We start from the raw sequence: 26409 nt of genomic DNA on the forward strand, positions 1-26409 counted from the left end.
TTATTTAATATTTTCACATTCACACGATAAATATAATGATCCTATTCAACTTTGCTTTCTTTTTCTTTTTTAGTCCCTCTTGGTGCTGTGAACTGTGAACTTAATTATTATAATAACATACCCTTTCCTCTTTTCCTTTAGACACCAAAATAACATGAACATGTTTGGAAAATTTCCTCAGAAAACTAAACCAAGCTATCTAAGAAGCGGAGGCCTAATTCCCAGATAGGAACTAGACAGCCCTATGGCCTAATTCAATATCTCCTTGGATTCCTTCTTCATACCCAGCTGTAAATTTCTCGTCAAAATTTACTGGGGGAAGTAAATGTTCTTTGCAGGGGTGGCTTTTTGTCAGAGTGCCTTGATGTGCTTTCTCAGAACTCCCCCAGATTTAAGAACTCCTACAGTATTTTCACATCTTTGATGAATTTTCCATTTCGGTTTCTGAATCTTTTTCACTTTATTTAATATTTGCCTTGCTTGTTATGTAATTTCTTTTTCATGCTCTAACTAAGCTCTTCCTTTCCCTGTTTTCTTGCTTTCCTTTTTTGGTTCATTCCTTTTTGTTCACTGTTCAGTACTCTTCTTTTTTCAGTTCGTGCTTCAATTCATACACTTCCTGCATCCTGAGCGCATATATGATAAGTCTTTCTTATTTAGGAAACTCAGTTCACCAGTAAACTCTCTGGGTCGGTTAGCTTTCTTACTCTCTCTGGATTTGTTCTGTGAAGAACAAGAATAAGCAAGACAGTTTCTTGCATAAATCCAGCTGCAGATTCAAACCCATGTAGTCATTTGCTTCAAATTTACACTATAATCTTGAAACCCAACTCAATTTCTGTTCAGTATTTGGGTCTGGAGAGGTGTATTTTTAAATTAATTGAAAATTTAAGTTGTGGATTATGGGTTTTTTCGGTGTGTTATTGGGTGGGGTTATCTCCCTTCTGTTGTGCACGGAGGTGGTATCAGTGAGTGGGATTGGAGCCAACTGGGGAACGCAGGCATCCCACCCTTTGCCGCCGTCCACCGTCGTAAGGCTGCTCAAGGACAATGGAATTCGGAAAGTAAAGCTTTTTGATGCTGAATCTGACACTTTGAAAGCTCTCAGGAACTCTGGGATTGAAGTCATGGTAGGTATTCCAAATGAAATGCTTTATGCACTTGCAAATGATGTTTCTGCTGCCGAGAACTGGGTTGCCAAGAATGTTTCTAAGCATATCTCCTCAAATGGTGTTAACATCAGGTACATAACATTATTTTTTCTGTTTATGCTTGTTTCAGATCATGCTAGTAGTTCTATCTTTGTTTCACCTTCAAATCTTTGACAAAGTTGAGTTTCTTATGGTTTTTATGACTGTTTATTGTTGAGTTTTTTTAAGGCAATATGTTAAATGATGAACTGAGTTGGGTTTCTTTGTAAAACTTGAGTTACTATTTACAGATATGAGCAACATTACTGTGTGGTAGCTATAGCGAGTTCTGTCTCATCTAGTTAACGTATTGGATACTTAGTTCAGTCCAGTCTGCAGAATGCTCGTAAAGCCTCTAGAATCATAGGTGCTTCCTAATTGACTCATTCAATTTCCATGAGATGTTCAAACTCACTTTGTCAGTGAAATTTCATTTGCAACGACTAAAACTTTGACCTCTGCCTGCTCTTGAAGTGTAGAACAGGTGGGGTGGTGTTGTAAGGAACCAACATGACCAACAACCTTTTTATTTTATTTTTTATTTTTTTTATTTTTTTGGGGTTTAAAAAATGCAGATACCACCTACTTGATGGAAAATTACTGGCTGACTACATAGATATGCCTGAAGCCACAAGACCGTCATTGAATCAGTACCTACGAACAACCTGCATGTGTATTTAAACACTAATTTATTGTTGGGGAATTATGGTTGCACTTGCACCCTTGTCACGCCTTTGTGAATCCAAGCCATAATTTTTCACTACCTGGAGTTAGAGATGCCAAATGTTTCAATGTACCAGAAGTACCTTCAAGTTACAATAATGTCAATAATTGAAGCTTAGTCAAAGCAAGTTGGATGAAATGGAGGAGTGCGTTTGGTGTGCTGTGCGATCGTTGAATGCCATTAAAATTAAGTGGAAAATTATATAGGACTGCTATAAAAAACCAGCCATGCGTTATTGATCAAAATAGCAACAAAAGAAACAACACATTCAAAGAGTAAAAGTGACTGAAATGCATGCTAAGGTGAATGAGTGGTATAACGTTAAAGGATAAATTAAGGAAAGGACATATTTGAAATTAGTCAAGCATAGCATCTGTAGAAGATAATATAAGGGGAGAATTAGATGGTTTGGGCATTTGAAATGTAGGCCAACTAGTGCACCAGTGAGGGAGGAGAGAGCTAGTCACTGTAAATGGCAGTAGAAGAGGGAGGGGTAGACCTAAAATAACTTGGAATGAGGTAGCAAGGAAGGATTTAATAGCTCTTAAATTAGTAGAAGAAAATTCCCTGACCGTGTGAATTAAGGTTTCATATAGCTGACCCCACATAGTGGGGCTTAAGGCTTGTTATTGTTGTTGTTGTCTATGATTGAAGCTACTTAGTTCCCCAGCAGTCTGTCTCCTGCAACCTCCATCACTCACGGATCACCATCAGAAGCACTAACATTGGGTATTTAAAGCAATGTGGCATCCTGATGTAAAATGGAAGAAGAAAACGATAAATTTAAAAACAAGGGGAAACAAAGTTGGATTGAAAACTCTAGTCCTTCATTGATAAGGAAATGACCATTATATAGTCTAAAAACAAACGGTTACAACAGTACAAAAATAGGCACCACTAACATCATGTTAAACAACTCCTAAGCACCACTTACATCATGCTAAACAACTTCTAGGCACCACTAACATCATGCTAAACAACTCCTAGGCACCACTAACATCATGCTAAACAACTTTTAGGCACTACTAACATCATGCTAACTAACTCCTACAAACTAGGTAGAAAATAAACACATTTGCTGCTATTAATTTATTCAACAAACCCTCCCTTAAACTAATGTTCCATGCATAACATCAGTTTAATAAGACTTAAACTTTAAATCATCATCCCTCAGATGAAGTCCTTTGAACTGCAAACACCAAGTAACTCCCCGAGCTTCTGAAATGCTGGAAATTTGAGAGGCTTTGTTAGAATATCAGCAATCTGGTCTTCACTTCTGAAGTAAACCAGATTAATAATTCCATCATTTGTGAGATCTCTCAAGAAATGATAGTTCACATCTATATGCTTGCTTCGACCATGTAGAACAAGATTCTTTGAGAGCTTTAGTGCTGAACTGTTGTCATAGTAAATGAGAGTAGGCCCATCTTCTTTGAACTGCAGCTCTTCAAGAATCTTCTTCAGCCAAATAGCTTGACAAGCACAAGCTGTTGCTGCAACAAATTCAGCTTTAGTGGTTGACAATGTGACGATTGGCTGCTTCTTTGATGACCATGAAACAACTTCTATTCCCAACATGAAAACATACCCAGATTTACTTTAATGATCATCAGAATCTCCTGCATAATCACTATCTGTAAAGCCAAACAAATCTGACTTTTCTCCCTTTTTGAAGAACAACCCAAACTCCTTAGTACCTTGCAAGTACCTAAGAATTCTTTTTGTAGCCAAAAGATGAATCTCTGTTGGACACTCCATGTATCTACTAATGACACTTACAACATGCATTATATTAGGCCTTGTTGTAGTCAAATATATTAAGCTTCCCACAATCTGCTTGTAAAGAGTACTATTAACCTTCGTTCCTCCATCATCTTTGTTTAGCTTCAAACCAAACTCTGATGGTGTATTTACAGGATTACAATCCTTCATCTGAAACTTGTCCAAGATTTCTCCCATATATTTCTTTTGAGAAATAAGAATGCCGGTAGAAGACTGCAGCACTTCTATGCGAAGAAAGTAATGCATCATGCTAAGATCAAACATTTCAAATTCAGCCATCATGGATTTCTTAAAGCTTCCAAACATGGTTGTATTACTTCTAGTATAGATTCGATCATCTACATATAAGCAAACAATGAACATTTTCCCTCCATCCTCAACTTTTATGAAAAGTGTATGTTCATAAGGACATTTTTGAAATCCTTCCTTCAAAAAATAAGTTTCTATACGATTATATCAAGCTCATGGAGCTTGTTTTAATCCATATAGAGCCTTCTTTAGTCTATACACTTTATGCTCATTTCTAGATTTCACATAACCAAGAGGTTGATCGATAAATACCAGTTCCTTCAAATCTCCATGGAGGAACGCCGACTTCACGTCCAGCTGAACGATAGGCCATGAGTTCTGAACTGCTAATGCAATCACCAATCTGATTGTGTCATGCCTTGCAACTGGAGCAAAGACTTCTTTATAATCAACACCGCACTCTTGCTTATAGCCCTTGGCCACCAAGCGTGCCTTGTACTTGTCTACTTCACCATTCTCCTTCAGCTTTGTCTTGTAAACCCACTTCACACCAATTGTTTTGTGCCCTTCTGGAAGATCAGATAACTTCCAAGTGTCATTCTTTTCGATGGCTGCAATTTCAGCATCCATAGCCTTCCGCCATTTTGATTCTTTGATAGCACTTTCAAACACTGTAGGATCACAATCTGAAAATAGAGCAAAATGAGTGATTTGGTCTTCAGATTGATCAATTCTGGTTACCTCATAATCTGACATCCATGCTAGCCTCCTTCGAACACGATGAGAACGTGATTCAGCTGCTGCTTCAGGTGCTGTTGGAGTGACTTCAGAGGCTGCAGGAGTTTCATTTTGAGGATTCTCAAATGCATCAGTTGCTAGAGCAAGGTGTTGCTGTGGTTGGTTTGCTTCATCACCATCTTCTCCATCAAAACTAGTTGGAATTGGCTCTCCAACTACATTTTTGCTCCAAACCCAGATTTGATCTTCATCAAAAACAACGTCTTGACTGATAAGTATTTTCTTAGTGTTAGGATTGTAAAGCTTATAAGCTTTTGACTGATCACTAACACCAAGAAAAATACATTTTTCTCCCTTGTCATTTAGCTTCTTCCTCTTCTGATCTGGAATATTGGCATATGCAACACACCCAAAAATTCTGAAGTGATCAACAACTAGTTTCCGTCCGCTCCATGCTTACTCTGGTGTCTTATTTTGAATAGCAAGTGTGGGACTTCTATTCAATATATGAATGCTCCAGTTAACTGCTTTAGGCCAGAAGCTCTTTGGAATACAACTCCTTATTAAAAGACTTCGCACCATATTTAGAATAGTACGATTCTTCCTTTCACAAACGCCATTTTGTTGGGGTGTATAAGCTGCTGTAAGCTGCCTTTTGATTCCATGAGTCTCACAAAAACTTGCAAATTCATGTGAGTTATATTCTCCTCCACAATCTGTGCGAAGAATTTTTATGGGACTGCTAACTTCTTTCTTAACCAGCACTTTATAGCTTTTAAAGGCTAGAAAGGCTTCAAACATCTCTTGCCAAAAATAAACCCAACTTTTACGACTAAAACCAACAATGAAAGTAAGTATATATCTCTTACCTCCATTAGAGCATGGAGTTATTGGGCCGCAAATGTCGGAATGAACAAGCTCCAGTGCAGCTTTGGCCCTCCATGATTTCCATTGTGGGAATTGATTACGGTGTTGTTTGCTAACAACACATTCTTCACAAACTTCAGAAGGAGCTGTAATTTGAGGAAGACCTATCACCTTATTCTTCTGTTGTAAAGTCTTCAACCCACCAAAGCTAAGATGCCCATAGCGAAAATGCCATAGCCATTCCTTCTCTCCCAATCTTGCAGAAAGACATGAGTGAGCGGTGTCATGGAGATACAATGGAAACATTCGGTTGACTGTCATGTTGACTTGAGCTATCAAGCCCAACTTCTCATCTTCAATTCTGCAGACTCCATTTTTGATAGAGATTCCGTATCCCTTTTCTTTTAGCTGACCAACAATGAGTAAGTTTGTTCGCAAATCTTATACAAAGAGAACGTTAGAAATAGTTTGAATAGAATTTTTGTTGGTTTGAATTGCTACCTTTCCCTTTCCCATAATAGAGATTGTTGGGCCATCACCGAACTTCACAACATCACGAAAGCTTCATCCAATTTAGAGAATACAGACTTCTCTCCACTCATATGGTTGCTGCAGCCAGTGTCTAAGTATCACAAAAATTTCTTGTGGGTTTTCTCCTTCACGTGACAAGCCATCAACAAGGACACTTCTTCTTCCTTCTCAGCAAAATTGGACTGCTTTCCACCATCTCTCCTTAGATTAGTATGGCAATCTGACTTGTAGTGGCCAAACTTGTGACACTTGTAGCATTCAACTCTTGATTTGTCTATTGACTTTGACTTGGAAGGCGTTGAATGATTGTTGTTGTTGTCATGGCCTTTTCCTCTCTCTTGAGAATCAGAATCTTCAAATTTCTGATTTGAGTGTTTACCATCATTGCCACCTCTGCCTCTTCCTCGTCCATGACCTCCTCCTTTTGATGCCGAGGCTTGTAACGCTTGCTCCTCCTTGTCTTGCCGATTCATTATCTGCTCATGAACTAACAAATAACTCTGCAATTCATCAATGGACATGCTGTTAGTGTCTTTAAATTCCTCAATCGAACAAACAACATAGTTGAATTTTGTTGTCATCGAACGAAGAATCTTCTCAATGACAGTGACATCTGTCATTTGGTCGCCATGGATTCTCATCTTATTTGCGATTGCCATCGTCCTGGAGAAGTAATCTGTCACCGATTCTCCATACTTCATGTGTAAAGTTTCGAAATTGCCTCGAAGTACTTGCAGCTGTGCCCTCTTTGCCTTTGCTATCCCCTCATGCTTCTTCTTCATAGAGTCCCAGATTTGCTTGGAAGTTTCTTTACAAAGAATGGTTTCTAGGATGGAACGATCAATTGCCTGGAAGAGATAATTCTTTCCTTTGAGATCCTTCAACTTTTGCCCTGCAAGCTCCACCTTCTGTGCATCTGTTAGCACAACACTTGCTGCTGGTTCTGCCACTCCAGAAACAGCAACTGTCCAATATTCTTTGGATCTCAAAAAATTTTCCATGAGCATGCTCCAATGGTCATAGTGACCATCAAAGAGTGGAATGACTGGCTGCACAAAAGTTTCAGAAGCCATTGTGGAACTCTAACTTGGCTTTGATACCACTGATGTAAAATGGAAGAAGAAAACGATAAATTTAAAAACAAGGGGAAACAAAGTTGGATTGAAAACTCTACTCCTTCATTGATAAGGAAATGGCCATTATATAGGCTAAAAACAAACGGTTACAAGCACAAAAATAGGCACCACTAACATCATGCTAAACAACTCCTAGGCATCACTAACATTATGCTAAACAACTTCTAGGCACCACTAACATCATGCTACCACTAATATCATGCTAAACAACTCCTAGGCACCACTAACATCATGCTAAACAACTTCGAGGCACCACTAACATCATGCTAACTAACTCCTACAAATTAGGCAAAAAATAAAACACATTTGCTACTGTCAATTTATTCAACACATTCCAGGAATTTTCAACTATTGAAATGACACAAAGCAAAAGGCTACCATTTGTAGACAGATATTGGAAACATGGATGGTAGCCAGCTAAGGTAACATTTCTGGAGATGCTGATTTCCAGATTACCTGTGTGCTGGGTGGATAAGCACTTGCCAGTTGCCACCTTACCAAGATTGGCCTTCTGCAAAAGCACAATAGTGTTATCAATTTAGTGATGTGTTAAAAAAATGTTTTCAGTGCATTTCCTTGCTGCAAAAAATGGCATCAAAAGTTCGCATGTAAGTTCTTAGGAGGTGATGAAGATTCTATGAGCTTCATTTTGTGTTTGCTATGAGCTATGAAGTGTGGGGAGATGGGTATGGTTCTCAAAAATTACAATATGGCATGGATTTGCTTATTGTCAAGGAGGGTCTAATGCAGTTCACTAATGGCTTCATGCACCCATTTTTTGGAGCATGTTTATCCTTTTCCTTTGAAAAAGTAAACAGACCTTTCTTGTAGACATGGATATGCATGGATGAATATTGGGGCACATGATCATTCAATGTTTGCCAGTTTATTTCATTTATTAATATATATTTGTTTCTTCTACCTATATACACATAACTTACAACTGATTTTTAAAATTTGTGCTAAATCATACAATTAAATTTGATTCTTGATTCACAAAATTAAGATTCCAATTCACGATTCATAATTTGACAGCAATAGTTCCATCCTGCTCTACCAACCTTGATTTGCTAATGATTGTTCTTCAGCTAATCCCATTCAATAATGCATAATGATATTGTTGGATATGGACACTTCTGTTGCCTTCAATTTCAGTGAAGAAACTTTTGGCTCTTCATTTGGACAGTAGACTTGATGCTTGATGGTCTTGTTGAGGACCATGTAGCTAATGCAGTTAAATGGTATGATAGTGCTATCTGATGCTAGTGGTGTCTTCAATCAACTCTTTTTATAGGTGTATTCAATCAATAAGAGGGAACATATATCTTTTATGTACAATTTGCTCTTATAGTTTCTCTGGTTCTCTATATCAACTCAAAGAGGGTCTATCCTGATGGAATGGAAGAAAACCTATTAGACTTCCTCTGCAAGATTCTGCCTTCTTAGCTTTGTGCTGTAGTGAACCGCAGTGGAAGCAAAATAAACAAACACAAACAAAATTGATTGCACAATAGAACACAAAACAATTTAATGTGATTTAGCCTCCACATGGCTTACATCCACTATCTGTACAATGGCAAAACACGATAATTGAGAAAAGAGTACAATATCTCACCACTCACCCCAAATCCACATTACACCCAATTTCACATGATAAAACAAATTGCAATTTATCATCATTCCAAATGCTCACCACTTGCTCTCTGATGTCATGTTGGACTCAGCATACTAGTCAAAGGTGTTGAGGTGAGGCGACCTTTCCAAGAGGCATAGGGAGGTGCCAGGTGCTGATACTCTGTTTTTTTTTTCCCCCCTTTTAATCTCAACCATCTGTTTTTTGTGTGATTATAAAAAAAGAACAAAAGAACAATATAATATGTTATCTTATCTTGCATCTAATATCTTTCAACTCTCATCAAGATATTGTTCTTTGTTGAAGGCCTACTGTAGATTCCCAAGGCTAACACTCAAGCTTTAATTGAAGGTCAACTCAGTCTTTTCTTCATCTTGATTTACCAGATTTCTCCTTTTTTTTTTTCTTTCTTCTTTTTCTTCTTCTTGATTGACCAAAAATCAGTGAGTCTGCTGCCCTCACAATCAGTTAAGAGCCTTTTTTTTTTTTTTTTTCAAAGAGCCAGAAGCCACCCACATAGCGGCCCCGTCCCAAGATTATTAATACCCTCACTTATGGCGGAGGAATTCCGTGGAAACAAAAGGACACTTGGAGCTTACATAATAACCAATGAAACACCCCATGCATCAAACTAAACAAAAGAAGAAACAAACCTATACCAGTACCAAAAGAAAACCAACTAAACATACCTCGTATAAGCCGTATCCAATTTATACAAACCTTTGATAACTCTAGGAAGTTGACTACTATTTGTAAACAAACTATTCCTCCCCTTGGCACCTTGTCGAGCTAAAACATCTGCCACTTTATTCCCTTCTTTATACAAATGATTTATAGAAAAGTCTACTCCCTCCAATAAACTAATAAGCTGCTCCCAAAAATCCCACAAATACCATAAAGAGCATTTATTGGATTTTATCCAATTTACTATAATATTCGAATCAGTTAAGAGCTATAGCGATGCCCTTTTTCTTTTTCTTTGTGTTTTTTGTTTTCCATTTTTATGGAAATTCTGCTACTTTTTTCTGCTCAGCTGCACTCAGGCTGCTTCTATCTCATTTTCTTCTTCTTTTCTTCATCTGGCCTGCTGTGCTGCTCTCACAGAACTGTGATCCCCCTAACCCCCCCGCCCCCCCGAAAAATATTATTTTCCCCCTTTTTTCTTTTTTTGGAATTTCTGCTCCTTTTTTCCTGAAATTTCTGCTCTGCTCCTCAGTGTTCTTATGAATTGTTCTGCTGCAATTGGTCCCTTTTTGTATGTTCTTTTATTTCCTTTATTTTATTTTATTTTATTTTTTTCCCTGTTTTTGTTTTGAAACTGACCTGTTTTTATTTTTTTATTTTTTATGGAAGCATTTCTTTTCCTTGGCCTTTCTGCTTCTGTTATCTGGAACTTCTGGCATCTCAGTCAGAGTGGCACTGCTGCTGCTTTTGCTGTTTTTTTGTTTCCTGCTGCTTATTTCTGGTTCTATTTTGTGGAACTTGTGGCATGAACATTGCATATGTTTACAATCAAGAATACATTATATAGGGCATATTGCAGACAGTCAATAAATGTGCACCTCCCCTTTGTGAGGCGCCTTGCACCTCTAACTACTACTTGGACATGTCATTATGGATGCTCACCTTCTCATGAGTTAAAGGCTCGTCTTTTGAGTGGAATCCACCTTCTCTTTTTATGCTGAGGTGTGTGTTCTTTTAGCTTTCTACAGCCCTGCTCTCCAACAAATCCTTTGGTTGCAGTTAATTAAGTCATAGAGCTTTGGAAAATTTGATTTTCTTTGAAATTCCCAATAAATTAATTTCATAATTTCGGTTTGTATTGGAGGCAGTCGACGGCCTGGAATATGTCACCATCTGTTCCAAGCCATATTGACTGGTCAATGAGTACACAATATTGGTCTACCACTCTCTACAGAAAACTCCATGAGCTACATCATCACTTCTTTGTAGTACCTCACTAAGTGGAGTTAATGCACAAAATAAAGTCACACCCCAATACTTGGCTTCAGTTTTTGTGTTGTTTGGGTTCAGAAGATCTATTGTCTCATTGGTTGCCCTTTCCTCCTTCAGAGGAGGGGAATTTCTTCATTTTGGAGGTTTCTGAAAATAAACTTTCTTTTCAATCATGGAAGTATAAAACATCATTATGGGAAAAAATATCTTTCTAGGTTATTCAAGTTTGCACAAGTTAACTTGCGAAATTTTTTTTACAAGTTTTATGCTTTGAGTTTGTAGAACTGTTGAAGTTTGGGTACACCAAATGATGGAAATCATCTTATTATTCTCTTTTTTTTTTCCTGACTACCGGGGTCTTTACTTTTATGATTCATATTTTTCTGATCTATATCTATATGCCAGACTTTTGTTCTTATAAATTGCATAATGTCTAGTTAGAAAAGTTTGAAAACACATTTAAAAGTAAGAAGTGTGATAAGCATAATTTTGTACTAATAAATGCAGGAAGCAGGTGCAAGGAGCACTTGCTCTTTTGAGATCTGAAAATTAAGTCTATGAAGAAGCATCCAAAGAGTTAAATGTGTGTGTGAGGAAGGGGTAGTGCACACTTTGTTTAATATATTTGCTATCATACGTTATGTGTATGTGCGTGTGGAATGATCAATGAAGAAGAAGAAATAGTAATTGAAGAAAAGTAAAAAATAAATTTCTTTTTTGGATTCATTTATGAGGTGAAAAAAATTATATTTTTGGAATGCCTGGAGTAAAATATTCATTTGAAACGAATTTCTATTGTTTTTCTTTTTCTGGTTGATTAGATATTTTAATCAGGACCATTTGAGATTTTTTCAAAGTAGGATTGAAGCATAAGTGTTCAAGTGTTGTATCTTGCAGCTAAATGCTAATGTGACTAATTTGATGGTGTGCTTCTAATGTTGTTGATCACCCAATGTATCCCATTAATGTTTTATAACTTTATTGGTTGACATGAGCAGATATTGCTGATTTGAAGCACCCTCCCCTTTCAACACCATCTTGAGTGTGACTTCAATGAGCTTTGTCTGCATTGGACACATCAGTTTTCTTAGACTGCCTCTCTTCTATTATTGACACCATTGAAAATTTCTCAACTGCATAGCATTGTCTACAGTAGGGAATATATGGATTACAATTGCGGAGGGTGTTAGTCTCCTAATTGGATTGATCCTTTTTCTAATCTATGTGATCTAGGACATCCCGAGTTCCATTATGTAGGAATGACTTTTAAGCAAGTAATTTATTTGAGTTTATAAGCTACAAAGAGTATTGTGGTAATACAAGTTCCTAACAAGAACCTCGGCGGCGATTGAACCCTAGCTCTCACGACGGCGGTCTGTGCCATTCCGAGATTCGCAGAGGTGATTCAGAACCAGGGAACCCTAGCTCTCGTGATGACGGTGACTCTGTGCCGTTCGGGGATTTGCAAAGGAGACTTAGAGCCAACGGCGGCGATTGAACCCTAGCTCTCGTGATGGTGGTCTGTGCCGTTCTGGGATTTGCAGAGGAGATTCAGAACCAGGGGTAAGTTCAACATCTCACGAACGCAAAGCTGCAACGGCGGCGTTGACCCACGGTGACTTTGTGCTCTGTAGGCCGTTCGGTGACTTCGTGATCTTGTCTAGGCACCGCCTCGAATTGGCATCCTCTCCTACAACACCACCACCACCATGGTCCCAGGTAAGTATCATATCTCCTAGGGTTGTTAGGAAGGGGTCGTTCCCCTCTGATGGCCTCATCATCGGCGGGGAATGTCGGCCACGCTGGTTCGGGGGTACAGTCATATGCGCAAGTTGTGAATAAAAAAGTGGAGATACCTGCGTTCAAAATTCTTATGAGATTTCCAATTAGTATCAATGGGGAATTGAGATTTAGCGAAGATGGTTAAGGCTGAGGAAGAGTTTCGTTTTGTATTAGTAATGAAATTATTGAGGAATCGGCCATCTATTGACAAAATTCGATTATTGATTGTGAAAACTTGGGGCTTGACGGAAATTTCAACGATCAATGTTATGGATGATTATCATGTGTTAATTCACATGAAAACAAATGTGATTTTCTACATGGTTGGGCAAGGGAAGGTAGAACTATGGAAGACAATTCTTTTCGGCTATTCAAGTGGACGAAGGATTTTGATACCAAAAAAGAATCTCCATTGGCTCCTCAATGGATTTTCTTACCTGGGTTACTAATGCATCTTCATCAAATGAATTTTCTTCGAATTATAGCGACTCGTTTTGGTCGTTATCTTGGAGCTGATAATGCAACAATCAACTGTACAAGAGCATCAGGGGCACGTATTTGCGTGGAAGTCGACTTGACGATGAAGTCGGTAAAGGGATTTCCTTTTGTTTTATATCGAAACAATGTATTTGGCAAGAGGCCAAATATGAAAAGATGAGTTTTTTCTGCTCTAAATGTTGCCGGCAGGGACATACCTCGATTGTTTGTAGGGTGGGAGAGAAGTGAAAGGATGATGGTCAATATAAACGAAAAAATATATGGAAACCAAAGACTAATGATGGTGTAATGGAAACCAATACCGATGTAGATAAAGGGACAAAGAAGGTGGAGCAGGAAGTAGGACCCAGTAATGTGCCTATGACGAAGAAGATCAAAGATAGGTGCCCTGAATTATTGGAAATTCCTGTGGCTCAAGAAAAAGGGGATTATGTAATGCAAAACTCTGATGTACCGCAGAGAGGATTAGAAAATAATGGAAATGAAGGTTCAACAGAGAGTGATGAAGATGAGTGTGAGGAAGTCAGGTGTGATGATGATGCTAGAGTTTCAAATGGTGAACCTATGTCTCAAGAGAAAGTGGATCATGTGGATAGTATTAAACTGACTGAAGGTGGGAACCAAGGCTTGCATCAGGAGGAATTGGCTCAGGGTTATTCGTTCGGGAGGGAGGAAGGTGAAATCTTAGTGTTGAAGGGCAAAGAAAAAATGTACAAGTCTGATACATGGCAAAGATGGACATCTACAAACACCAAAACTAGAAAGGAAAAATCTGTGAGGAAATCTCAGAGGGTTCTCATCTGACTGCATAAATTAAATTTATGACTGATATATTTTTTTTTTGGAATATTAAAGGGTTGGACAGGTCTAGAGGTAGGTTAAAGAAGCTAATTAATAAGTTTAATGTTGGTTTGTTTGCCATTTCAGAACCTTTAACAGCTGAGGAGCAGATGGTAATGCTGGGTAATTTTCCGAATTATCACAATTTTATATCTAATGAAAACTAGGGCGGTAAATTGTAGCTGTTATGGAAGGATATGAATGCCTTTGAGGTGTTTTCAATCACGGCTTAGATGATTTTCGGGTGATTCTTCAATGACGGACAAAGGATTTTAGTGAGTTTTGTCTATGCCAAATGTTCTTATGTTGAAAGAAGAGAGTTATGGCGACAACTGGAGGAGTGCCAATCAAATTTCCCTTGGTTGGTCCTAGGTGATTTTAATGTTATTCGAACGGATGCCGAAAGAATTGGTGGAAATTCAAGACCACTTTTACCTATGATGGAGTTTAATGACCGTTTACATTATTGTGGTCTCTTTGATTTATCAAACACTGGCCCACGTGTGTCATAGTGCAATGGCCATGAAGGGTGGCTCATAGTTGGGCTAAGCTTGATCGAGTTCTTATTAATAATGGTTTTTCCAACCTATATGATTCGACTCAATTCAAATACCTAAGGCAGAAACCCTCAAATCATAGTCCTATGGTGGTTTATACGAATACGTCATTCTTTCTGTATGGCCCTATCCCAATTTGGTTCCTTAATATGTGGAGCTGACATGATTTGTTTTTGTCGTGTGTTAAAGATGTCTGGATCAGGAATGACTTGGCCTCAGGTCTTTTGAAACTTGCTATTCGTCTTAAGAGAACTAAAGTTGCTTTATGTGCATGGAATAAAAATGTCTTTGGGAGAGTGGGAGAAAACCTAAAAGCTCTCGAGGAAATGATGAAATATCTAGAAAATCAGCTGCAAGCAGACTTTTCTGAGGACGTCAAAGCCGATTACTTGACTACTAAGTTGAAGATTTAGGTGTGGGAGAATAGGGAAGCATCTCGTCTTGAACAAATTGCGAAAAAAAATGGTTGATTGAGGGGGATCAAAACTCTAAATTCTTCCATTTAGTTATCAATCAGAGGCGGATTAAGGGCCGTATAGATCGTATGGTGCTGAACGACGAGAGGATATTGGATGGTGCAGAAGTAATACATAATGAAGCTGTTACTTTTTTTCAGAATTTTCTTTCAGAATCTCTAGTGATTGAACCTTGTGATCTCTTCGAGTTAATTCAAAGACAAATCTCAGATGTTGACAATAATTTCCTCTGGGCTGAACGGACAGAAGAAGTTAAAAGAGCGGTGTTCTCTATTCCCAAAGAAAGTAGTCCGGGACCAGATGGATTTGACTCTGATTTTTATATATATTGCTAGAACATTGTAAAAAAAGATGTTTTGGATGCGGCAAAGAATTTTTTTCAGGGCATTCCTCTGTCCAGGTTCTTTTGCTCTTCGTTCATTGTCTTAATTCCGAAGGTGAACAATCCTTCTAGTTTTGATAAATTCCGGCCTATTAGTTTATGCTCTATGGCTTATAAAATTTTTTCCAAGATTATTGTTTTTAGAATAATTGAGGTTGTTGATAAGTTGGCCTCGCATGAACGAGGTGCTTTTATTCCTGGGCGTAGTATTTTTGAGAATATTACTCTTGCACATGGAATTGTTCATTCTCTGCACAAAAAAATGGCTGGGGACAATGTGATGGTAAAACTTGATATGATTAAGGCTTATAACAGAGTGAACTGAAATTTTCTTTTGGAGGTTCTTAAGGTTTTTGGTTTCTCTGAGAGGTTTTGCAAGCTCATAAAAAATTGTGTGGAGTCCCCGTGATTTTCCGTTATGATGAACGGAACATTTAAAGAGTTTTTTTAATCTACTAGAGGCTGGCGGCAAGGGGATCCACTTTTTCCTTATTTATTCATTATAATGGAGGAGGTTTTGACAAGGTTGCTTAGGAAAAACTATGAGACAGGTCATATTGGACAATTTAATCATCTGATTGGGGCTCCTTTGGTTTCGCATTTGCTATATGCGGGTGATATTCTTATTTTTACAAATGGTGGTAAGAGGTTTATTAGAAATTTGGTTCACGGTCCGGAGATGTATGAGAAGTGGTCGGGTCAAAAAATTAGTAAGACAAAGTTAGCATTATTCCTTTCAAAACACATCATTCCTACTCGGAAACGTGGTCTATTGAAAATCACGGGTTTCATGAAAGGTAAATTTCCAGTTACGTATTTGGGTGCGCCTTTGGTTTCTGGAAAATTGACTGCCAGGACCTTGGTGCCTCTTGTGGAGAAGATTAGAAAGAAAATTGCAGGGTGGAAATCTAAGTTGCTCTCGTAAGGTGGAAGATTGATTTTATTAAGACATGTGTTGTCTAGTATGTCTATACATTTGATGTCTGTTATTAATGTTTTGCATGTCACATTTTCTTGCATAAACTCTCTTCTTGCTAATTTTTTATGGGGAGAAGTGGAAAGTAAAAGGAAGATTCATTGACGCTCTTGGGGGAAAATTTGTAAACCTACATCGGAAGGGGGTATGGGCTTGAGAGATCTTAAAGAAGCTCAGAAATCTCTTCTCATGAAATTTGCCTTTAAATTGCTCACTTCTAACAATCTATGGGCAAGTTTTTTCAGGGCTAAATATTATAGAAATGATCATTTATTCATTAGGAAGGGGAGACCAAATGACTCTCGGTTCTAGAGATCAATTATGATCACCATTTCGGAAGTTATGGATAATGTTAAAATTTTGGTGAGAGATGGGAACTCTTTTTTTTGGTTCGATAGGTGGTTGACGTCGGGCCCGTTATCTGTGAGTACTGAGGATATTTTAAATAAAAAGTTATGTATTAAGGATTGCTGGCTAAACAACAATTGGAACTCTGATTTATTATTGGAATTGGTTGGTGCCGATAAAACAATGGAAATTTTTCATAATGTGTCGGCTGGTAAAAGTGAGCAGGATATATTCGTCTGGAAGCCTACCCCTGACGACAATTTCTCTACAAAAAGGGCATGGGAGGTAGTGAGGAGCAGAATTGATAATTTTGTGTGGAATGACTGGTTTTGGTATTCTTTATTGCCCAGACAAATCTCAATGTGTTTATGGAAAGCCTAGTTCAGATGCTTGGCAGTAGATGATATAATTTAGGCCAAAGGAATATCGATGGCATCGGCATGTGATTGCTGTATGCAGTGAAGTCAAGAAAACACTAATCATATTCTCTCTTTAGGCTAGGTGGCCTCAGAAGTTTGGCTTCGGGCTAGTGTGGTGTTAGGGATTCCATTCCAGCAGTTCCTTCCCTGGAAAAACGGAATTGCAAATTGGTTCCACTATGCCCGAAAATCGTCTATTAAAGGTATCTTAATTGAGCTGATTCCGTGTTTGATTACGTGGTGCCTCTGGAATCGAAGATGCAAAGCGAGAATGGAAGGAGTTTATCAGAGTGCGAATCAGATGTGGAGAAGTGTTCGATACTGGGTTAGTTCTATAGCTGAGAGCACGAATTCTTTTCAAAAATTAAAGATGTCAGACATTAAGATTTTGAAGGAGTTTCAAATTAAGCGTCAGAGAGTTTGCGCCAAGCCTGGAAAAATTATTTCGTGAGTTAAACCTCCAGCAGGGTGGATAAAACTTAATTGTGATGGGAGCTGTAGGGGCAATCCGGGTACTTCAGGAGGTGGAGGAATTATTCGGGATTGCCATGATATGGCGAAAGCGACTTTTTCAAGCTATTTTGGCAATGTGCAAACATTAGTGCGAAGTTAAAAGCAATACGGGAAGGAATTCGTTTGTGCAAACAATTTCATTATTTTAATGTGATTATTGAAAGTGACTTGCGAATTGTAGTTGAGTGGCTTTGGAAAGGAAGATGTACCTTGTGGCATCTTTGGGATTTTTGGGAGGAGCTCGTGGTGGAGTTAGAAGGAGTGAACTTCATGGTGATACATCAATGTAGGGAAGACAATAGTGCGGCTGATTTTCTTGCTAAAGAAGGAGGAATAGGAAACAATGTCATCTATGAAGAATAACATCTTTTACCACGTTATCTAAAAGGTATACTTCGGATGGATAGATTGAGTCTCACTTCCTTTCGTCGTTAGTTCATTTTTCGAGTTTTGTTTGGTGTTTTTGATTTGTTTAATGTTTTTGGGAGGGTTTTATTTTCTTTATCTATATTCTCCCATTTGCTTGTCTTGTAACCATGGTATTCCTTCGTTAAGAGTGAGGCCATATCAATAAATAAAATGAGGTGCCGCTCTTTTTTGGTAAAAAGAAAAAAGAAAAAAACGAAAAGAAAAGTAGTGTTGTGGCAATTTCATTCTTTTTATAAAGTAAAATGCATCTGAATGTGCGCTAGATATGGATCTCCCATGCAAAGTGTTTGGCAATTGTAGAGCACCAGCAATTGATCTAGCCCTAAATAGGTTTCCTCGTACTCATATAATCCCACTCTATAGTTGCTTTTATATTCTCTAGAATCTCTACAAATACTAACAGAGTCACTGTAGGCATTTAATATGAAGAGAATACTCTTATGTGTTGGCCTTACAAGACTTAGAATCTTATTTTGGTAATAACAAACCAAAGGAACTTAACATATTTTGTTAAGATAAGTTTCAGGGCTCAAAAGCTTTTATAAAGAGATCAAACTCAAAAGTTTTTATAAAAGATCAAGTTCTTAAAAGATCAAGCTCAAGTGGTTAAAGAAGATCACATATGCTTAAAGACATGGCTTATGATAAAGTAGAAGTCAGTTGAAGGAAGAAGCTCAAGAGAGATACAGAGAATGGAAGCCAATACATGAAGACTTAGCGCTTAGAAAGTTATAGTCTTTAAGAAGTTTCATGTAAGTACTTCAAATGATTTCAATATGGATGCATGAAGCTCTTAGGTTAATTACTTGGACCTAAATACCTTTTAAAATACTTGGAAAATATTTTTATAAGATCAAAAGTTATTTCAAAAAGGTTAAAATTATTTTTGAGATGAAAAGCACCAAAACAGGATTCTCCGAATTCCCTTATTTTTTCTACATCTGCATTAATGAGCACTTTTCTATATCAAACACTCCTTATCTTAAAAAGTGTTCAACATGAAAATTGTGGGATTTTCTCTTAGCTTTCTGTTGATACCAAGAACGTCCAATTTGGAGTTGTATAGAAAAAGTTATGACCAAAATACTGAAGGAAGGTCAGAGTTGACAGGCGCCTCACGAATCCTTCTCAGGCGACCGACAGGCTTTTGAGGTTAAGTCAGGCGGCTGACTGAACACACTCAGGCACCTGACACAACACTGACTTTTTATCTTTGTTGGTATATGTAATCCTTGAGTTTAGCATGTATTTATAGAGTTTAAAAAGTATTTTTCGTGTTGCCTAAGTTGCTTGGAGTATTCCCTAAGTTTTCACAAAGTTTGGTGGCCAAGAAATCACTTTTGGAAGGTTTCCTAACTATTAAAATTTGAATTTTACAAAGGCCAATCGCCTGTCAAAAAGTGTCAGGTGCCTGTCACTGTTGGGAATAAAGAACAAATTCCTGAAACCTGTGAGAAACAAAATAGAAGAAAAAAAACGCCAAAGAAAAATCAATCACACGCCCAAGACAATATTTACGTGGTTCGGCAATTTTGCCTACGTCCACGGAGTTGCAGGGATTTCAATATTATCAGGAAGAAAACACAGAGAGTGCAGCGATACAATGCTCTCTCTCTCTCTCTCTCGCAGGTACAACTACGCCAACCCTAATCACCCGAAAGCAATCCTTTTTATATGTTGAGCCTAGGGTTCCGTTCCGAATGGGCTCCAAAAAAATTTCCCACCCACACGAGTACGGCTTGTACGGCCTAAGCTTTCGCTCCATGGACTAAGCCTTAGGATAGAAATCTCTAATTAAATAGAGGTCGGGTCATTATCTAAATTAAAACACAACTAGGCTCCACAAAAGCCCAACAGTCACTTTAAAAACCAGTCTCATTCTTTGTTTTCAAAAGGTGTAGTTTACACTGCAGAAGGGAGGTGGTGTATAAGAGGATTGACCCTTGGCAAAGGGAGATACACCTAGGTGTGCCATATGGATCTCCCATGCAAAGTGTTTGGCATTTGTAGAGCACTAGCAATTGAGCTAGCCCTAAATAGGTTTCCTCGTACTCATATTATCCCACTTTATAGGTGCTTTTATATTCGCTAGAATCTCTACAAATACTAACAGAGTCCTTGTAGGCATTTAATATGAAGAGAATACTCTTATGTATTTAAGATCGGTGAGCATCTATCATGGGGAACTGACTTTGATGCCATTTTTTCCCCTTTGTTTGCTATCAATGCTTTTCTATCTAAATAAAAGCAATGCATCATAAGCTACTCATTTGTCCTTCATTAACTGCATGTCAAAAGAACAGTATGTGGGTTTAAATGTGGTATTAGACCTCATTTGTGCAAAGGCTGTTCAAAATTAACCAGTATCAATAAAACAAACATGTAAAGTAGACATGGGCTTCAAAGATCACCTACACAAGGTGAAGGATTCAATTGAGCCGAGTGTATGATTTTTGGGCGGTGGAGTGGTGGACACAAACACAAGCAGCATTGTGGTTTGACATGGATATGAGCTGTCTGCAGGCACCTCTTCAATATTTAGGGACAAGAGCACATTCATTTATGCTTTTTATTTATACTTTGTTTATTAGTGCATGTATCTTTGTTTGAAATTTTCTGTATATGCATTTGTGTCTGCACCTAACATGTACTAGGAGTGGCTTTATCTCTTTTAATAAGAAAATTATTTTTTAAATCGAAAACTTAAAGGCATAATTCACTTCTTATTTACATTTTTAAGTAAATAAAGTTGGATGGTTTTTAAGTGCCTGCAAATGTGTCAGGCTGGTGTGCTTTGTTAATAAACAACCAATGAACCAATCATTTCTAATAGAGAAGGAGTCAATACATGAATAATCCAATACCCAATGGAAGACCAGGCCATATTTGGTCCCATGTTTCAGACAAATTTTCTGGTGGTCATATAATTTATAGAGCCAAGATTGTCTGTTCTTTCATCTATATGAAATTACAGAAGGCAAGCTGACCATCAAAAGTGAAATGATGTTACATATGGAAGTTTCTCTTTGGAAAATTTAAAGCTGAGTGATAGGTAGGGTAGATGGTTAAGAAAAGTGAGAGTGGTGAACTAAGCCTATCACCAGAAAGATTTTTGGTATGATGCACCCTTTTCTGCTAACTACTAAACATTTATTGAGAAATGAAAAGCCTTAGCCCATGCCCATGGAAATACACAAAACGAGCCATTCAAAAGACCATGGCCAGGAAGCCTTATAAAGCACACGTCATAGCCTGAGAGTTCCAAAAATATGAAGCCAATGTGGAACTCCCTCAATTTCCTGCCGTTGGTGCTTAAGATGACAGGACAAGACAAACATTTTGATAAAAGGTTGTAATCAGCGGCATTATGCCTTCTTTTTAAAGATACATGGAAGTTCTTGATTGAGGAATGAAGGATTGAATCAATATGTATAGGCTGCCTCGGGCCACATTAGGCTTCTACATAAATCTCTTAAGAGGAAATTACTTTTAGTCAAATTCTCTGCTCAGGGAAGCTATGGTCCTAAAAAGTTATTATTTAGTCATAATCTAAGATTTTTATATCTCCTTCATATCAGGGATATATATTATCTTTTATAAGCCAGAAGAATATTTTATTTCTCCTTCATGCCAGAGAGAACATTTTCTAATTTATAAGCCAGTAGAATATTTTTTTATCTTTTTGTCAGAGAGAATATGTTGTCTTTTTCATAAACCAGTAGAATATGTTATATCTCCCTCATGTCAGAGACAATTTAGTGCATCTACCTAGTACTCCTGTTGCCGTCTCTATTTCATTTTACTTCCTGGATCCTTCAAGATGGGCCCATGGTGGGTTTTCCTGTTCGAAATGAATGAATGTCTATATCTTTCCCTGCAAACTTAGGACTTTCTTTATTCATATTAAAGCATATATTTGCATCCTATATCAGTGATCTAATGGATATTAGATTTCATATGCTCTAGTCTAACATGGTTTCTGAAACTGTTGATTTTTTACATCAAATCTTCATCATCTAGCCGTTTTAATATTTTCTTATTAGAGTTGGAAGACGCTGGAACTTGAATTTGCACTCAAATTTTTTTGAATTGACAAGCTCCAATTTTTATATAGATGATTAAATATTTAAATCTGTTTGACTCCCCACTATCCTGTGCCATTGTTGGAAATTTTCTTATGCCTAAAACTTCCTGCAAAATATGGTATAGCTATGTGAGAATAAAGATCCCACAACATAGTTCCCTTTGTATTGAAATTCCTAAACCTTTTCTCTTTTAGTCTTCGCATGTGTATGTGCTCTTTTTTTTTGGTTTCTTAGTGATAATGTTCAACCATCAAAATAAACAAAAACAACGTATAAAGCAAGAAGAAGATCTATTCCTCAAGCTTTGATTGTCTATATAAAGGGAAATACCCCATTTCTCCAAACCCCAAAGAGATTATGCGTTTTTTCTCCCTAAAGCTAATAGAGATATGTGACTACCTTTTCTTCAAACACCATAATATATATATAATATCTGTTGAGATAAATGGAATATTGAAAAGAGAAAAAAAAAAATAAAAAATAAAAAAAAATTTCCTAGATGAATATTCCTATCAAAGTAAAGTACACTAGAGAAATTATACTCATTTTTAGATCCATTTAAATGGATTAAAAAATTTAAATTGCTTTAGTTTCATTTCTCCTTTTCGGCCAATTTTGCTGATCTAGTTTAGAATTTACAGGTCTTCGTGTGTCTCCAACAATCCTCTTAACTGTTCTTGTGCAACTGAGATACCAGAATTTAATTTAATATCTCAAGCAATTATATTATGCATTTTTACATTTTGATTTCTTTGTTTTATGGTTGGACAAAATTTTTAGGTTTCAATCAATTTTGTCCTCTGATCATATATTTGATACATAGTGCAAGTAAAGGTAGTAGGGCCATAACTATGGATTAGGATTCAATATTTTTGAACATTGTTGCATATTACTTCTGGTTCAAAACTCTTTGATAATAATGAATGTACTTTGTATTGTGGCTATACTTTCTCTCTACAGCCGCAGCAAACTTTCCCTCATCATGATCAAACACGTGTTTTTGATGTTCAATGTGAGCTGTTTGTGTGAAAGTTGGGTATGAAAATTCCTTTTTGTTTTGCTTTTGACAAATCGTGAGAAAACTGAAAAGAGCATCAATCTTATGGGATGGTGCTGGTAAATTTTGGAGGAGAAAAAAAATTCAATGAGTTGAGGAAACCTCATTCTTTGACAGTTGTGGTTATTGTTGTTCATGAATTATCCACCTTTCAGTGCTGCCAACAAAATGGTTCTTAAATTTTTCACTGTAACAATTTTTTATGTGTTTTTCCAGTTTTTCATTTAAATCAATTTTCTGCTGAGTTACTGATTCATAAATACCTCTTTTCAAGATATGTTGCAGTTGGGAATGAGCCGTTCTTGCCGACATACAATGGAACATACCTTAGTACAACTCTTCCTGCTCTCAACAATATTCAGGCTGCCCTTATAAAAGCTGGTTTGAGCAATCAAGTGAAGGTCACTGTACCCCTCAATGCTGATGTGTATGAGAGTTCAACAAACCTCCCTTCTGGCGGTGACTTCCGTTCAGACATCCATGATCTCATGTTGGAAATGGTCAAATTCTTGAATGACAATGGAGCTCCATTTATTGTCAACATCTACCCATTCATAAGCCTCTATAAGGACCCTAATTTTCCTGTTGATTATGCTTTCTTCGACAGCAACTCTTCACCAATCAATGATGGTGGGACAATCTACAACAATGTGTTCGATGCAAATCATGATACCCTGCTGTGGGCCTTACAGAAAAATGGCTATGCAAACATGTCCATCGTTGTTGGAGAAATTGGGTGGCCTACTGATGGAGACCAAAATGCAAATTTGGCAAATGCCCAGCGATTTAACCAAGGTTTCATGAACCGCATTATGAATGGACAAGGGACACCATTGAGACCCAGCCCTATCGATGCATACCTATTCAGCCTTATCGATGAAGATGCTAAAAGCATTCAACCAGGTAATTTTGAGCGTCACTGGGGATTATTTTACTTCGATGGAAAACCAAAATACCAGCTCAACCTCGGGACAATCCAGTCTAGAAGTCTGGTTCCAGCAAAGGGTGTGGAATATTTGTCTAGACAATGGTGCGTGCTGTCCGATTCAGCAAACCTGGATGACCCCCAAGTGGCAGACAGTGTGAGCTATGCTTGTGGGCGTGCCGACTGCACAAGCCTTGGGTATGGAACTTCATGTGCAAATTTGAATGCTCGCGGGAACGCATCATATGCATTTAACAGCTACTATCAGCAGAATAATCAGAGTTACTTGGCGTGTAAGTTCCCACATGTTTCGGTTGTAACGGGAAAGGACCCCTCTGTTGGAACTTGCAAGTTCAGGATCATGATTCAATCTGGTGTGGAGAGATTTGGGTCTCCATCAAAGCCTCTTGGTTTGTTGGTTCTTGTGTTTTTGTACCTGTGTACGTTCTTGTGAATTTTAAGGCTTTATTATTGTACTGGATTCATATTTTTAGTATTCACATAATTACATTCTATTGTGGGAGACACCAGAGGTACTGAGAATGAATGGAACCACCATATATATTTGCAAAATTTAATTACACTGTCAACGGAAAAAGGTGTTTTATAAAATGGGGAACTTAACTCTTTTTTGAAACTACATATGTATGATCAGATGCTTAATTAGGTTTAAAAACATATTTAATGATGAGTTTAAATACATATGTACATGACTTATTTCACGTGCGAAAAATGCATTGTTCCTAGTTTCTTAATGTAGAACCACCAACAAGTAGAATACTTATTTTTGGTAGAAGTCAATGTAATTGAAGAGGAGTAGAAGGCACATCAAGCCATAAGCCCATAACACTAGGTTGTGTTGGAGGATGATGATGATAATACTGAAGATTAGGCTCATAACAACACCAAACCACCTTTAATATACCAACTAATCACCCCAAAATAGATACTTGTGGGTACTTTAATCTTTTCAAAGTGGAAGATGGGAAGATGAATTCCTCGAGGACAATCATGGTTTGTGTTGGATTTTTATTTGATTAGTAGAGACATGTATAAACGGTTATAAAATCGTGACAGACTCTTTAACATATGTACAAACCTTTTGTTTTTAAATAGACGACTTTGGATGGAGAATGTGAGATTGAGTAGTTTTTCTCCTTAGACCCTCAAATTTGTAATCCTCATTCTTAATATATATTTTTTTCCCAAAAAAATTAGTAAAAAGTTCTGCACTTTTGCTATGCTACTATGTAATCTGGACATTAGTAAGGTGGTTGTCTCTCTACACACACTTCTTAGATGCTATTCTAATATATGTATTTTAATTCTAATATATATCTTGCACTTCATTAAGGAGTTTATAATTTTGATAAGATTCTTTAATTTTGATTACTTTTCTCACGTTAAACAATAGTAGCATAGTTTGGATGTAATAATAGTTATTATAATATGATTTCTATTGATCTAAGTGTTGGGGTTATCCCACATCGGTTGTGGAAGGGGCTGGTGGTTTATTATCAAGTGTGAGGAAGAGTCTCACCCCATGAGCTAACTTTTGGGGTTGATAAGGTCCAAGACCACCTAACACTGGTTTTAGAGCCTATGGTTCAACGTTTTCTCCGGGATACCGGGTACGTGGGGCTGCCAATTTGGAACCCGATGTGTGAGGGGAAGATTGTTGTGGTTATCCCACATCAGTTGTGGAAGGGGTTGGTGATCTGTTATTAAGTGTGAGGAATAGCCTCACCCCATGAGCTAACTTTTGGGGTTGAGAAGGCCCAAGACCACCTAACACTAAGTGGCACTTAAGATGAGGTGGATTGCACGTATTAAATTTTATCTTAATTTCAAAGTGACTTGTAGAACTACTAATCTAAAGGCACCACAATTCACATGTAATACAACAATTAGAGTATAGAGATAAAGAGATAAGGAAGACAAATGCTTTCATATTTGATTAGATCACAAAATGTCTACATTTCATCCTCGGGATATTGTCATGAGTGTTTTGCTATTTCAAGGAATAATATTACAAACAAGTGCTATATATAACATTTTACCATGAGTTGATGAACTAACCATAGCTTACGCATCCTTAATTACCAATAATTTACTAATTTCACAAGATTACTTGAATTTACCACCCAATTAATCTCCATGGTCCAAATCTTCAACACTCGAACTATGAATGTGCACAACTAGGACATTCCTCACACTAAATTCATTCAAATACAAGAACTAGGATTTGTGGCTAAAGTTGAGATGCACAAACGGACAATTTGAGTTAAAGTCATTTAAAGAGTAGTAGAGTTGATG

The 26409-nt window shown here is 37.4% G+C and overlaps 1 protein-coding gene across 1 annotated transcript; it reads left to right on the forward strand.

The window, feature by feature from the left end:
• LOC131151620 (glucan endo-1,3-beta-glucosidase 5) lies at window positions 1-24671 on the forward strand. Its single transcript, XM_058102889.1, has 2 exons — window positions 1-1243; window positions 23443-24671. The coding sequence occupies exons 1-2, from the start codon at window positions 903-905 to the stop codon at window positions 24545-24547; spliced, it is 1446 nt and encodes a 481-aa protein (XP_057958872.1). The 5' UTR covers window positions 1-902; the 3' UTR covers window positions 24548-24671.
• The last annotated feature ends 1738 nt before the right edge of the window (window positions 24672-26409 follow it).

This window comes from Malania oleifera, chromosome 3, assembly GCF_029873635.1.
Source record: "Malania oleifera isolate guangnan ecotype guangnan chromosome 3, ASM2987363v1, whole genome shotgun sequence".
Lineage (NCBI taxonomy): Eukaryota > Viridiplantae > Streptophyta > Magnoliopsida > Santalales > Ximeniaceae > Malania > Malania oleifera.